This window comes from Thunnus maccoyii, chromosome 1 (assembly GCF_910596095.1).
Source record: "Thunnus maccoyii chromosome 1, fThuMac1.1, whole genome shotgun sequence".
In the NCBI taxonomy this organism is placed as follows: domain Eukaryota; kingdom Metazoa; phylum Chordata; class Actinopteri; order Scombriformes; family Scombridae; genus Thunnus; species Thunnus maccoyii.
In genome coordinates this window covers 31,649,189-31,666,136 of record NC_056533.1, presented here as the reverse complement: position 1 = coordinate 31,666,136, position 16,948 = coordinate 31,649,189, and the positions used below count along the sequence as shown (strand labels likewise).

Genomic DNA, 16,948 nt, shown 5'->3' with positions numbered 1-16,948 from the left:
CAGTAACAATACAGTCACAACTGATCATTAGTAATCACAACCAGCACAATTTGTTATACACTCACTGTAGGTGACTGAGGAAGAAGCATCTTTTAGATGTAATTGTTCTCATATAAATATATCAACACTGTCCACAAAAAATAATGCATTTAAACACATCATATCAGTATCTGAATAATGTGATTTATGTGAAGTTTTATACAATATTTGCTTCTGCTGGGGTCAAACTACAAGACATTTGAAGTCTTGATTGACGCAGATCAACCACTCATCTCTGGATCCTTTCAAAATTACATTACGTTACATTATATTACATTACAGTTCATTATAAGTCCAATAATTAAACCTATTTTCTCGCAGCACAGTGCAGAAGCTGCTGTTTATTGATATTATCACAAGTATATTTCTGAAGAATTCTATGACACTTACAGAATATGAACTGATTGAAGTCACTTAATGCCCCCTGGAAGTCTTGTTTTTGCAGACCTCCAGTTGTTTAACTTCTCACCTTGCTGCAGTGCTGTACATGTCAACCCCAGGACACTGTGACATCTCTGTTGGGTGCGTTTCAACCAAAAGTGTTAAGTTGCTATTTTAGTTGAGAGTCCCCTCTCAGAAGTCACTGTATGTGAGAACTTCTTAACAGTTAACCCAGTTGAGTTGTGAATCTCACTGATATAAATAATATATATAAGCCACTAGAAGCTCCAATTGACTTCCATTCAAAAGTGTCCACTTGTCTCTAGAAATAGAAAGTCAACGAGCCATTAAGGTCTCAATGACTAAATTCAGGCCTTCTAATAAGTATGCTGGTGGTCATTTTGGAAATTATTGCTCCGTCAATAAGATTCGAAGACTAACATTAGCTTTGATATTTGCTATATGGGCGTTGATTGACAGCGTTGGCTTATCTGCTGCTCTCCCCGGTGCCAGGACTCACATTCTGACTATTGTCGCAATATTTCAGTAAGTTTAATGTTACTTGATTACAATACCTGCCCTATTAGCACAATTTATCTAAAGTACCTAACGTTAGTTCAGGTGACCACTGCTCAGAGTTCCCAGCAAGCTAGCATTAGCTTGGGTCCAAGGTAGCAGGGTGCTTTACCAGAGCATGAAAGTTAACACCCTGCAGTCCTTATTTGGAAGGTCCTGGCTCCAAACAGAGAAGATTGCGCTGACCATAAGCTGCAACCTTGGGCTTCAAACCAGCTTCAATGCCAACCAATGACTGACATCACCCTTCGCTATGTCTATCTTTATATGCAGATGATGGTCAAATGTTTTCAGAATATCAAGGTCACATTCAAAACTTACAGTATGAAATTATAACTTGAAAGTCTATATTTTGAATGAGGTGCACAGACACACTGGGTTTGGAACCAGTGGGCATAAAACTGAAATGGCTTGTAAATTGCTACTGAAATGGTGGACACACTGAGGTCTGACATTAGCCATCAGCAGATACTATGACTCAGATGTGTTATTTTCAAAGACAGGCTTCATATTGAAAGTGCTTGTCTCATCTTAGCTGGATGATCCTAAAATGATTGGCTTCTCAGGAGGAGAAGGCTATAGCTCATCATGGTCAAGTGGTCATTATTTATCCCCCGCGGCAACACATACACACACACACAGAGTGTACTAATAACAAATACTATGACCCCTCTTTGACAGCATTTTACAGCAGGCAGAAGATGTGGAGGTGAAGAGGTCACTCATTCCCTGAGGGAGATTGCATCTTGGTAGCTAAATTGCATTTCAGCGTTCAAGGCCTCATCTCATTCCATTACCAATAAGAACAGACGTATGACAAATCAAAGTAATCCAAGAAAGGTAACCACAGAGAGCAACATCCTATCAAAAGTCTGTGACAAGTTGGAATGGATTTCACAAAGGGAGTCTGTAGCCAAAAAAAAACCCACAGATGAAGCAGAGATCAAGATCTTTAAATCTGAACCACAGCTGGGGAACATGACAGGCTTCATAGTGTGAATGAAAGTGAACTGTTGTGGGGCTATCGGAGCAGGATTGACAGAGGCAGACAGGCACCAAGGCTCGAACGTCCCCACGGCAAACAGATAAGATCAGCCAGATAGACCGGATTGACAGCAGATGCTTTGAGGGGCTGAGAAGTGCTGCTGCACAGGGAGGAGGGTGAAGCAGAGGCAGGTGAAAAATTACAGCACAATGGTAACACTGTGATTAACTATAGTACACACAATACACGCTCCAAATATGCCAAAGCTTAACACAGCAAACAATGCAGTGCACACCCACACTTAAACTACTGTATAGGGAACAGAAAAAGCTCGACTCACCCACACAGTGGGCTTTGTACACATGATCTAAATGCATGATCTGTCTCTTTCTCACACACCGCCTCCCCCCCCCTCCTCGCTCATCTCACATCACTCTCGGTGAACAAACACACATATCAGAGCTGAGTCTAAACCGAAAAATAGGACTTTACAGTGAAACAAAAACCAATTTAAAAGTCAAGAAAGCAAGACAGCACTTTCTGAAAAACAAATATTGCTAAAACTCACATATACACACACACACACTCAGTGATAGAAAAATAAAAGACAATTCACTCACCCAGAAAAGGAGGTTGAAGAAGACCATTCCATAACGCAGGGCCATCATACAACCCTCGGCCATCCTGCAGCGCCGCAGTTCTAGGAGGAATATGAAGGAGAGGTCCAGGTAAAACACCACATACTTCTTCCCCTGGGCGTAGCGCCCCTTGGATGTCTGCGGCCCCTTTGTTGTGTGGAAGCCGAACGCAAACGGTGGCCGCTTATACTCAAACTCCCCACTGAAGCGGTGAAACCCAGAAGTGAACGGCGGCGTGTCAGGTTTACTGTCCAGAGACGGACTCCGCCGGTACGGAGTCTCGTCTGTGCTCGAGCGTCTCATTACAGAAGCTGAATGAGCCTTAAAGAGTTTTTAATAGTTACACTGTAATTCAGCTCTGCACAAAGTCCACAATCAAGGATCAGAAGTTATTCCTCTGAGGAGCGAGCGTTGGATTTCAATAATGTTTTGACCTATCCTCAGTTTGCCTCAAAAATAATTATTACCCGTCAAACCCTTGGATTCAATTACACCCCAGGTGTGATCGCACTTGATCTCAGTTAATTTGTAGATAATGTGCTGCCATTCACTTGACAGGAGTTCTTCTTTTTAATCCTATAGTGCCACTATATTCAGGACACCTGTGTAATTCTGTGTATTTAGGACATAATCCCAACACACACATACACAGCTGCACGTCTCTGTTTCCCTCTCTCTAATCCCTCAAACACAGGTGTCATGCTCTGCGAGATAAGCTGGGTTGCAGTTTCATCTAACAACAGTTCAATCAGGCAGGTGACTGGAGGGCTTCGATTCGACCTCTCCAGCTGCTTTGGGTTGGCAAAACGATCCAGAAACGTCCTACCTGATCTCATGAGAAATTCCTGAGCAGGTGCTCTTGGCCGGGAGGTAATGGCACCCCTGCTTCAGCCAATCAACTTCTTTTACTCAGTAACACATAACACATCCACTGAGAATGAAATGCTGCGCTGAGGTCTATGTCGTGTCTGAGTGTGCTCGGCAGTGTCCATGTGGTCGTGGCTGTCGATGTGCTTTTGCTGACATGCAAAAAAAAAGGAAAGAACTAAACAAGACAAGATGAGCAGGAAAGGTGATGTTATGAATGTGAGAGGGAGACTGAAAAACAACGGAGGCATGAAGGGATGAATAACGCATGTGAGCGGACCATTCTTTGGCTTTTTGAATTAGTATCCCTGTTGAATTCCTGCCTTGCCTAATTTCCTCCTCGCTTCTTTTTACCTCTGCCCTAACTTGTCCCTTTCTCTCTGAAAAGTATCTAGGGTTTACTCTGCCTCTCTCCACAGCCCATTCTTCACATATCTAGCAATTCACCCTCCTCAACTCCCTCTCTTCCTCCACCTCACACTGTGCCCCTTTCTGCGCTCCCCCCTCTGTGCCGATGGCGGTTAATTAATTTCCAGACTCTCATCAGTGAGGCAAAGTGTGCGGTGTCCCCTCTTCTTGTCTATCCCTCCTCCGCTACAGCGTTTCTCTCCTCTTCTCTACGTGGGCAAGGAGATCAAGGTGTCCACCGGGGTCATGGCCATGCAGCGAGCAGGAAGGGGAGACAGGCAGGGAGAAGAGAAAGACAGTTTCCTCAGAGAAGCAAAAGAAAGACTGCAGTGTTTGAGCGCTAGTCCAGCCTCGCTGCCTAAAGCTCCCTCCCTCTTTCTCTTCACCAGCTCCTGTTCTCTTTCTCTCTCTGTTCCCCCCTCCCCTTTTCCTTGCTCTCCTCTCTCACAAGCTCTGATGCTCTCTCCTCCCCGCGCACAATCTCAAACACCCTATCCCTCCTCGGTAACTGTCCCCAAAACCTTGCAGCGCGAAAGGCAAGAGCAGTCATTCATATTCTGGCCACACCTTACTAGGAGGCACAACCAATCACTGTCTTGTAGCCCCATCCTCCCTCATGCACACGCCAATCATGCCCTCCTATCTACAAGATAACACTCACACATGCACACACGCACACACACACGCGATGTATGTGCACACTTAGACACACACAAAACCTGGTGTGTTGTTAACATACCAGTGCTGAGAAGCCTGCTGCACTTGTGCTAGTGCCTTCTCCTCTCCTCTCCTCTCCTCTCCTCTCCTCTCCTCTCCTCTCCTCTCCTCTCCTCTCCTCTCCACCTCCTGCCTGGATCTCATTCCACATGCAGAGGTTGTTGTTGCGCACAACCCGGGCTGCTCTCTGCACGCTTGGCTTCAGTCATGTTCCCTTTTCCCTCTCTGCCTCTGGACCTGGACTTGTGTCATACAGTATCCGTGTAGCTGGATACTCGGCACAGATTTTCCACACTACAAACAACTAAACACACACCTGAAGTGTGTCTCTGTATCAACGCACTGGGAAGCGTACACTGCTGCTGACATTCACACAAAATAACTGCATGTTCGCTACAACCTGGTAGCCATCTGGGTCAGTTGCTTTATGAGTCCACAGAGACATTTCAAAGCTGCAAAGGTACTGACTTTATTCATGAATGCATCAAGTATTTAAAGGATTTCTGTTTTGCCTCCTGCATGTATTTTTGTATGACCGCAGAGGCAGCGGCCTGGGACAGTGAATGTGACTTACTGACTGACATTGTTCATGCGTGACATTTAGGCTAATGGTGTTTTCTCCGAAAACATTAGTTGTACGTGCACAAAATCAGAATAAGAAGAAAGGATTTGGTCTTTCCTCATGATTAAGGACTTTATCAGATGATTTTGAACTGTTCTTTAACTAATGAGCGGTGGATGGTGTAACACTGCAGTAAAAGAGTTTTTAAATTAAATGAGTATCTACTGCAGTACTGGCTGTTGAGAGTTAAACCTTTTTGTGATTCTACAGCTGCCTAAAATGTTGCTAGTATGGCACGCAACTCGTGTTTTATTGGGAATCCACATAGAAAGTGAGATATTGAAGCGTTCTATCCGTTCAATCCACACTGACTCCGACCTGCATTCGGACGTCTCTCTCCACAGACCCGGCTGTCTGGTCAGAAGCTCCTGGCGAGCTGAGAGGACATCAGCCAACCAAACTGTCTTCACCAGGCTGACTGCTATAGAAGCAGAGAAGGGGTTTCTGGCACAACTTCACCTATTTCCAAGGTGCACGGAGCATGGAAAAACGTCTAAAGAGGTCAAAACTCCAGTGATTATAAAGTTGTCGGCATTTTGACCTCTTAACCAAGGTGACTGACAGCAGAAATTTCCTGAACCAAAATAGTTTTAATGTAGGCTCCATGGGAATCGACAGTGTTTGTATTTATTGATTTCATTTCCTTGCTGCTGGGGAATCTGCCAGTAGTGAAACTGGCAAGCTCACAGGCAGACTGGGAGCCTTGATGAATCAATATACCGGAGATACCACTGGTGCCGGACTTGGAGGGGATGGGGGGGAGGTGAGGGGGGGCAAGGAGACTTGATGAAAATGAAATCAAAGTGATCTGACATCCAATAAAATTTCATTATGAATTGTGTGTGTGTGTGATGTCCAATGCCAGAGCTGAACAGAGTTTCTCAAGTCTCCTTGCATCTGATCTACAATGACAGAGAAACGGCTTAACAATCTGCTTTTCCTGCACATCCACAAAGACCTGCCTGATGACTTGGACATGAGCAAAGTGTTAAATAGCTTTTGCTTTGCCAAAGCAAACGCTACAGGACCTATTGCTCGCTTCAGTACTTTGGAAAATAAGCCTGGGGGACTAAACCTTGCGGTGCTGTCTATTTTTTAGTAGGCATATTGGATATCAAGACTCCATTTTAATAGGGCATGAATTTTGATCTTTTAAACCCCAAATGGACTGGTTGGTTGGTTGACTGGTTACAGTGTAACAGTTCTCAGAATGAAAAACATAAGAGTCTTGTTATAAGACCACTACCCATTACCCTGATGAGATGAGGGAATGCATTTCTTACCATATTTTAGTTGTACAAAAACAGTAAGCTAGGCTGAGATTGAAAGGAAACTGACATGAAAAAGTTTACTAGCCTTTAATATAAAAACAGCAGGAGATTTGTGTGATTTAAACAGCTGTCTGTGGAGATTACGCTTCACTAAATACACCAGAGGAGAAAAAAAATCTCTTGGAGCGGGTGTAATTAAGTGGGTGTATCTCAAAGTCAGTGTGGATTGATACATTCAATAAAACGGAAGCATATTCTTTTCTGTGAGATGTACAAGTGACAGACGTCTAAAACGCTTGTAAAAACACTTTCTATGTGGATTGGTCGTTATACATCATCATATTTGTTTCTCAGTTATCCATGATATTCACCCACGCTCACTTCCAATGTCATCTTACTAACTTTTTAGCTGTGATCTGCCATCAGCGTCGTCAACATTGGGCTTCCAGGGCTTTAGCTGGTAATGTCTTTTGACCAGCCCTGAATCTTTCAGGGCTGCTGGATTTGTGAGATCACGATATTGAGCAAGGGTCCATCTTGTAAGGCTTCAAGTTATGCACTTGTATCCAAACCACCAGTGATGTGAAACGAGAGAAAAGTGTGAAACAAGATCTGTTATGTTGCATTTTGAATCAGAAATCCTACCTGACAAAGTATTCTTGGATCATATCAATTACCCAGTAAGGTATTTTGTTCCCAAACCCATTCAGTGTAGATGTTGTTGGAAATCTGGACACAGCTCACTTGTGTGTAGACATGATTTGGGGATATATGATAAATATGGATAAGTGCTGCAGAAGATATTGTGAAAAAGAACCCAAGTGTAGTCAGTGTGGAGGGGAGTCATGAGGCATGGCAAGCAGATTCTCCGAAGAGAAAGAAAAAGATGGAAATCATGAGGATCAGGTCTAAGAGAAGGCTAAGCCATGAGGAAGCAGCTAGGACTGAAAAGATTCAAGAGCTAAGGGAGAACAAATCAGGTAGGAAGCATGATGAATATTGTTTCTGTAAGGACAAGATTAAATTCTTAGCATTTCTGGCCAGGGTGATTAACTGTGCCGCTGAGGCAGAAAGGAAATCCGAGAGAGGGAGATAGATCTGAGATAGTTGTTGATGCAGCGAGAAAGTTTTTGGATATTGTGTAAATTACTGGAGAGAAAGTGGAGGGGCTGTTGAGAGAGGCTTTCAGGCCCTCTCAGAGTCTAGACTGAGAAGTGATATTAGAAAACTTTATTCATTTATTTTTTGTTATTTTTATTTTATTTCATTTTATATGTAATAATTTAGGGTAGATAGGTGAATTGAGTCCTATTTTCAATCCAGTAAAAGGCGGTAATGCAACATTTTAGATGCAAACCCCCTCTAAAAACCAACAAAGAAGAAAAAGAAGAAGCCTCCTTTCTCTCGGGTGCTGCGTGCAACCTCATGTCCACACCTGCGCCATGGCCTGGACACATAGCGTGCAATGCTGCCTCTGCTTCATACTGTCTGTTCAGCTGTCAGGGTCACACAGCAGTGACAACACTACACCAAAAAGATAAAACAAAAGTCCTACTGGCGACTGTGCTGCACCTCGATTTGAGAATCACTGGTTTATTGACTATTGTAGCTGAGCAAAGCCTAACTACATATCTGTGATATCTGCTGTTGGTTTATTCTGACATTTTTGCCAGAGAACGTGGCTAAGCTAATGTTACTGGTACATGTCAATTAGCGTAGGGGTTACAGCGTTGCCTTGATATATCTGATAACTAACCTGCTAGCTAATGTTAGCTGCTGCATTGTTTAGCTCCTGGTATGTAAGTGTTTAAGTATGTAACATTATGCTACCTTTGTTTGATAGCTGATCAATGGCCATCATGTGAGGGCCGTTTAATTTCGGATTTTTTTGCCAAGAAGGGAGAGAGCAGACTGGCAACAAGAGGAAGAGAGAACACACATGGTTCAACAACAAGACTTATCTAAATGCCAGGGGCAAGTAAAATGCCACATCGGGCTGGTAAATGTAATAACATAAAAAATGTTTCACATCATTTCATTTTTTTCAATCATTGTCTTATAAATTAGGTTCTCGTTCTCTGGCACACAGCATAGCCCCCTCCCCTTGCGCGCGGCAGAATATTGGCGCATGCGGCTGGCCAATCAGGAATCGAGTAGCCTAGCTGTGAGATGAAATAAACATCCCTCAGGATTATGTGAACACTGTCAAATAGAGTAATCAGTGGAGCATGTAATTTTTCACTGACATAAATACTCTTGAGAACGAGAAACATTAAAGAGGGAAATCAGGAAGCTTGGAGTGGAAGAAATGAGTCTAAAAATGTATTTGCCATCGGGTTAGAGAGTCTATTCCACTATTTGAAAGAAACTGATCAAAAGAATTTAGAGTTCAGTGAAATATAGGGGATGTGTCACATTGTTTCTGATATGCAAGAATGTTTGTTGCTTCGCATCTATGACACAGTGTCCTTGTTCTGTTGCATTTACTTAAATAAAGATTAAACATTACAGTTAACTTTAGTCTTTGTTTTTATTTGATAACTGCCAATAAATAAAACAATTTGTATAGAGGCAAGTAAAAACTGACTTCGGGCAAGTAGATTTCTGAACCACTTGCCCAACCTAGCAAGCGAAACATTAACGTTGGACCCTGCACAGGTAACTATTCATAATACTTTGAGTGTTAACAATAATAATAATACATTTGAAATGAAATCGAATTTGAAAGTGCTGCTGGATACTACTATACTATATAGATACTACATAGATACTATAAATACTGCTACACTGGGTGTCTGTCTTCATTTATACATCTCCCTGTTTGTGAACAGATAAGCATAAACAGTTTTGATTGGTAACTGAATCTTCTTTCGTAACAGTTCCTCTGTACTGTAATTACCTTATCTATAGTGTACAGTATACAGTATAGATGTTGTGTTAGGTCTAGAAAGTAGTCTTTAGATAAGTGTAGTAATACAAGTTTTATGTTTGTTCACTCTGTCATTGACCACCACAAAATATATTGCAAATTAAGTAGCAGACTAGTATCCACCCATTTCATAATGCAGAGTTCCCAAGGTGCCCCCTCACCCCATCAATCTGTCAAAAACAGACATGCATGCTATATCTCGGAAACATCTCTGAAATTCTTCGTTATAGCACAATTTATAAGATTGATTGTTTTGTGAAAATGAAAAACGTGTTATGGGAACAATCTTTATGGTAATATATGATTTTGTCATGTAGACATATATGACATGAGTTAAAGGACAAAGGATACTTGGAGAGTTGGTAACACAATTTTGAGGAAAAGGATGATATTCCCTAAATGTTTGTACAAATAAACAAGTGTTTCAATTCAGTCTACTGTCACCAGGCTGCTGGTTTACTTTATTTGTACAACACAAAGTGCTAAACATTACAGCAGTCAAATAAAATTCTAAAAGCAGAATAAAAAAAGTAAAGTGGCAATTAAACACTGGTGCCATAGGTTTGAGAATCCTCAGCTGCCCTGCAGAGGTCCATTTCATCCAAAACAATTGTCTCAACATTACTATTAAAAATTCAGTTTCAAATGAAATGTAATGTTTGCAGTAGTCATACAATGAATAAAATTATATTAAATTTAAGCAGCAGTGTTCCAGGCAGAACAGCAGGGACCACCCAAAAAAAATTGAGTACACACTCCACACACACACACACACACACACACACCGTGACCACAGCCCCAGATGGTCTGGGCTTATCCCCAGACCTTGTCATCTCCTAGAAACGCTCCTGATGTGTGCTGTCTAAAAAATGTCTCCACTGTTTGACTCTCCCCACGTCCTGTATGCTTTGGCTGGCATGAAGCAGGAGTATGGATGTATTAAGAGAACTGGATATGGCGCAATATACATTACGGTGGCTAATGATGTTACTGCAACAAACAATCCCCTGCAGCCCAAAAAGCATTTTCCTCTGTTATAGAAAGGTGGATTTTTTTTTATAATTTGCATTATTACAAAGTCACAGTGCTTTTGACTTAAAGGACCAGTGTGTAGAATTTATTGGCAACTAGCAAAACAGACTTGGCAGAAATGGAATATAATATTCATAAGTATGTTTTAATTAGTGTTTAATCACCTGTAAATAAGAATCGTTGTGTTTTCGTTACCTTAGAATGAGCCCTTTATATCTACATAGTGAGCAGGTCCCCTTCCACGGAGCCCGCCATGTTGAACCAACATGTTTCTACAGTAGCTAGTTTCATGGTCGCCCCAGGTTCTCCTACACACCTGAAAGGGGAGGGGTATTCAGTTTGTTGCAATCCGCAACCTCACCGCTAGAAGCCACTAAATCCTACACAGTGCTCCTTTGAGCCTTTCATTTTACTTTGGAAAAAACCTAAAAATGTGTTAAGGAGAATTCCTCGCTCAAATAAAACGTAAAACTGTAATGACCAACACCAATTTCAACTGCTGAGTTAATTTTATGTAAAATATGTCATCAAATTGCTTCAGTACAGTCAGTGCTGTCAGGAAAGTCACTCAAGTTATGTTTATTGAACAAATATGGTTGTCCTAGCCAAGCAAAATAGCTAGAAAAAGTATCATCAATGAGGAACTGTTTCAAAAATGAACTGACTGTGAAGCGTCTTCATCGGCTGTTACAGTAAACCAGGAGGGTTATCTGTTAATTCTCAACACGTTAAAAGGTATTCGGCATATTTTATTCATTTAATCTTGGACAGTTGGATATCATACTGACTTTCTAGGAGACAAACAGCTCTTTTTAGTTCATCTTGATGATCTAATGCAGAATAACAGTATACATACAAAAATGGCATTGGTTACATATACCGGTCTAGGGCTGCAACTAACGATTATTTCATTATCGATTAATCTGCAGTCTATAAAATGTCAGAAAATTATGAAAAAATGCTTGTTATAAATTCTTAGAGCCAAAAGCGATGACTTCAAACGTCTTGTTTTGTCAAAAATCCAAAGAAATTCAGTTTTAAATGACAGAAAAGCTTCAAATCATCACATTTAAGAAGCAAATGTTTGGCCTTTTTGCTTAATAAATTATTAAAATGATTATTCAACTAACAAAATAGTTCAGATTAACTTTCTATCCATTGACTAATTGATTGACTGATCATTGCAGCTCTGTTCCTCATACTTATTCATGATCCATATCGATAAATTATAATACACGTTGAAAGAAATCACATATATCTCACTAATATGTCAATGAAACCAGTACAGAATGATCTGCTCGGCGTCACTTTCATAAAATATACAGACGGGAATGAATCATGCAGCAGAAAACTCATTATAACTGGATTGTCATTAACATACTGTGACGCCGTAAAGCAAAACACCTAACTGTTCGTCATTCATGTTCACATCCATGACACCAACACAACTAAACGGGACTCTAACCTACATTCTTAAACACACACACACACACACACACACACATACACACACACAAACCAGCAAACTAAGTAAATATGCAGTGGCACCCTGGGGTTGACGGCTGCTTTGATGTCCTCAGCATGAACAAATACACAGATGGAGAAAAAAAAAAAAAAAAAAGGTTTATACTGCAGCAAGGGAACATGATACACACAACATGATGAATCTCATCTGAGACTGAAGGTTTATAGATAGGGGCAAATATTAAAGCATTTCATGAATCGCTGTGATGTGGAAATAGGAAGTAAATGGACAGACGAGCTCAGTCAGATAGACGAAGCGCGTCGTGCTGCACTCTGGTCTCCGTGCAGCCGTAAAGGGGTCAGAGTCTGGTTTGCTTTGCCTTGTTTAAAGCTGGAATATGACTCTCCCCTGAATATCTCCACTAAATGACAAAACACGCTAAAGGGACATGTGCACTGCGCACAGAGAGGCGGTATGAGCATACGAAATGAGAATGTCTTTCCACCAGACTGGCAAATTATTTAGAGCTGTTTGCCTGGTAGAATTTTAGCTTAGTCAGCCAGTACAGGCTTTACATGATGCTATTTTTGGAAAATCTTTTTAACTGTCAGACTTCATATGCCTGTTTTAAGACAACTTATTTCTCCTTGGATATTTTTTTTCCGATTCAATAAAATGTCTCTTATGTGGATTCATTATGTACATATACAGGCGGCATACAGATGCAAAGAGCAGGCATGGTTGCTAATGATTATGTTGGGCCAATTATCTTGAGATCGCAACATGATTATCGTGTGATCTTGTTTTCTCTCCTGATCAGAATTTAATGATTTCATTTACTCAGAGTAAGGAATTATGTTTCTATTTATTTTTCAGACCGTTCCTTGAGATAACCGTTTGATATCCTGAGATAATTCGATAATATTGAGATAACAAGATTTAGCGTTTAACTGTCAAATTGGTATCAGCCTCAAACATGCATGTTTTATAATCATTTCTACTGCTGATATTTTTGAGACCTTATAAAAAAAATCTGTCACATGATCTCACCTCGAGTTGTTGCTGTTTTGGTAACAGCAGACAGAAAAGTACATCCGTTTTCCAGCCAGGGTTTAAAAGTGGATAATTCATTGAAAGCTTGTTTTCTCGAGGCATGAAATAGCTCAACCTCAGGGTTAAGTCAGTGATTTATCCTTTATCAAATCACATCGATTTGTTCAAATAAATGACACTAAGGCACCTTAACACTCTGAGTTGGTAATAACGTTAAATAGTTTAATGTTACCTCACAGTTCTTGACATTTTCCGTCCGTGAATAATGTGAAGGTCAGAATATCGCATCATGATCAGTGTTCAATCATCAAAATCTGAGAATTATCCGTGTTGAGGTATCACGTTCCAAAAACACAGCTGTGGTGCAGCAGATGAGCTGACTGAAAGCACATTTTCACAACAGCATGACACCAAAGATCACTGAGGAATTAGAGCCTTTAATATTAATAACAACAGCTCTGGTGGGAAATAAACATGTTTTACTCAACCGACCAGACTCGGGGGGGATTTAAGATTTGCTTCACTGACAAAAGCGAGGTTTATGGAAAATAAAACTAAAATAGACACATCAAGACATCAACAAAGTGTTTTGTTAAAAAAAAACTGGTACCAGCATTTGCAGAATGAGTAAAAAGGCAAATATAAGCTCAAATAAGATACATCATGTGAAAGCCTTTTGGTAGAACTGCTGATGAAAAGATTTAATATAAAATAGAGTAGTGTTGAAATAAGAATATATTATTATAACTATTGGAAGCCTGCCAGTTTCATCAGAGCACAAAAATAATGTGAGTAGAGAGTGATGGCATTTTAACAAGCTTTTAGTATGTCACTCAAGGTTTAAACATTATTAAAGATAACACCTTTTAGACATAATTTGTTGAACGTTTCTGTTTACAACAGAAGAAAATAACCTCGACTGTGTTTAAATTTATCTGAAGTTTCGGTCTCAGATACATTCAGTACGTGACAACAGTCAGGCAGAAGTGTCAATGCGGGATATTTTTGGTTTAACGGAAAGATGGTGCTCAGTACCGTTGGCAGGGCACAAACACGTCTGTATAACATGCGAACAGATGGAATTTTATTTAAGAAGATAGTCAAATTGAGATCGATCATCATAAAATAAGAAGTCCATTATAATTTCTTAAAGACCATGGTGACGTCTTCAAATGTCTTGTTTTGATAGATGAAGATATTTAATGAGTGATATAGGTAAATTAAATTAATCTATATGAAATAATATCTGTGACTGTATATAAATGTTCATACCATCACCAAGATCTGGTCTGTATTGTATTTATGTGGTAGTTTATAACTAATGGTTCTTATCCTTGTACCATTCAGGGTAGAGGAAGGGAGGAGGGAGGAACTTTAAAGACAGAGGAGCCTTTTGTCGGGCAGTTGATGAAGGTCATAATATATATATATATACAAGAGTGCCATGTTTGTATGTTTATGTTAAAATAATCTATGTCCAGTATTGCAGATGTATGTAGAGGCTGATGATTTGCTGTTATATTCAATCTAACTTCCAATACTGAAAAATAAATATTTAATCACAAAAAACAGTGATATGGTTACCATTTAAAGTTTGTATTTGCCAGTGACTTTGGTTAGATTAGTTAGATTTGATACTATTTATATTTGCATTTAAACAAATCTCCTGTTAAGAAGGGATATCTGAAGAGCATCATAGGCAGACTAAGCATGAGTAACAGCCTGCGTTTGAATGGTAATATTGGCATATAAAATGTTAATATTAACTTAAAAGTAAAGCTGAAGCTGAAGCTATTTGATGATTAGTTTAACACAAATATATGGGATAAATGTATCATTATACGAGATTCAGCCATAAATGTCAGTACCACTTTTCACAGCAATTCATCCGATAGTTAGATAGATATTTTACTGCGAACCAAAGTGTTGGAGCGACAGAATGATGGACAGATGAAATAACAGACAGACTGACTCTGCTTTCCCAAGAGTCACACCACTATTTAGGTCAGACTGCACTAACGAAAATTACAGAATAATGTTGAGAGGAGCGCTGTGATGCGTACAAAAACACTCTGTCATTGTTCCCAAATGGCCCACATTGTAAATAAACATGAATTAAAGAATTAACTAAACACATTAACCAACATAAATGAATAATATGAATCCACAAAGCTTGAGAGTGAGAAATGAATGAGTCACACCTCGATCACCATTAGTAATGTGGTGACTTAATACCTTTGTACATTATAATTTAGCATTAATTAATGGTGTTAACTAAAAGACTTAATTAATATATTAATTCAACAAGGGGATTTCACATGTGGGGGACACAAAACAATTAACTAACCATGAAAAGCTTGTGATCCAACGTATTGTTCATTAGGCATGTGTTTGTGTATGAGTCCATTGATGTCTGCAGTTGTGAAACCTGACACGGTGAAATGTAATTACGCTGCATGCCACACTAAGAGCCAAACAGACACACTGTCAATGCAAAGAGTTTGGATGTAGGCGGATGCAAAGAATGGCTCTACGCCTTCCTGTATTCATTGTGTAAAGAAAAGAGCAGAAATGAAGAAAAATGTATTTCTGTGTGTCAAGTCAAATAAATATTATGATGTTACTGTTACCTTTTTGAAGCACTGGTTTGGCTTGGAGCTGCTTAACTAACATGATGTGTTAGTAGCAAAGGTCATGCTCAGTTTCAAGATAAGGCTGCTGATATTTTTTTTTAATTTTTTCTTATGCATGAGAGAGTTCATTCTTGACTTCTGGACATAATAAAGTGATTGTTTTGACTAAACAATCCAGGTCTATTTGCTATTTTTTACAGAGATTTGAGTCATATACTGGTTTTCAATAATAGATTAGGTTTGTGCAGTTGTCATGGCGATGAAACTGTTAACTTCACTAAGATCAGTTGCTGTTATGATTTCATCCATAGTACTTTGAGGACTTCTCATCTGTATTGCCTTAAAAACTAAGCATGAAAGAAAATTTATTCTTAGCCTTGGATATAATAGTTTGAACAAGGTCAACAAATTGGCTTTTACTGGAGCTTTCAGATGAGAAGTTCTTGTCTTTTCTTTGTTTACTGCAGCACATATATGTATATGATCTGTAAATCACTTGTCCTTTGTCCTCTTGTGAGAAAAAAAATCAGAAACCTAAAGGGAGAAATGTATATTTTTAATTCTTTGGTTTCAGGATGGTGCCCCCTAGTTTTGCATTATTTCGATGAAATACGGTTCTGTCATCCGTTTAAGTAGCTGGAGTCCTTATTTCAACACAGCAAATCAGACAGACACTGAGTCACACTGAGTCTGATAATACACAACACAAGAGCCACAGACTCTGAATAACAACTATTATCTTTCCTGCTAAAGTCTCCTTCTCATCTAACTCACAAACACACGTCTCGTCCTGCACCTCACCTCGTTGGACGAGCCAGTAACACTGTGTTTAAGCATTCACCATTATTCTGTAGCTGTCACAAGTGACCGCAGTGGCAACTGTTCAGCAAAAATTACACAGTCACACATATATGAATAAAATCATAACAGCTACTTAGCATGTCAACAGATCCATCTCCAGATCAACTTGGCAAACTCCAGCCACTGATAAAAACTGTGTGATATGGTTTACAACTCCAAAACTAACAATTAATTGATCCCATTAACAAGTATTGTCTGTAGATACTGTACATACTCACTTGCACACCAATGTGTATTAATCTATGGCTGAAAGTAGTCCTCAACAAATACACTATTTACTCTTATTTGAATCACATTTAATTTATTTAAAATAAATGCATTATAGACAGGATGAGGAAGACGGAGAAACACACTGTTGATTTTGGTCTTGATTTGTTGTTATTTGCTTTCTAACTTTTCATTTTGTAATTATTTTTGTGTTTAGTGATAGCGGGTGAGATCAACCACAGCCCAGTCTGGGTAAGAATAGAT

At 39.7% G+C, this 16,948-nt stretch overlaps 1 protein-coding gene across 3 annotated transcripts in view; it reads right to left on the bottom strand.

Moving 5' to 3' along the window:
- The window catches only part of tspan4a (tetraspanin 4a), a 144,009-nt gene that overhangs the window by 107,011 nt on the left and 20,050 nt on the right, over window positions 1-16,948 (bottom strand). The window contains exons 1-2 of one of the 3 annotated variants that reach the window (XM_042390668.1): window positions 3,446-4,222; window positions 2,602-2,681 (exon numbers count right to left, since the gene is read on the bottom strand). In XM_042390668.1, the coding sequence (XP_042246602.1) occupies window positions 2,602-2,681; window positions 3,446-3,455 (90 nt within the window). In that variant the 5' untranslated portion in view covers window positions 3,456-4,222. The other 2 variants (XM_042391389.1, XM_042389854.1) reach the window with 2 other exon arrangements.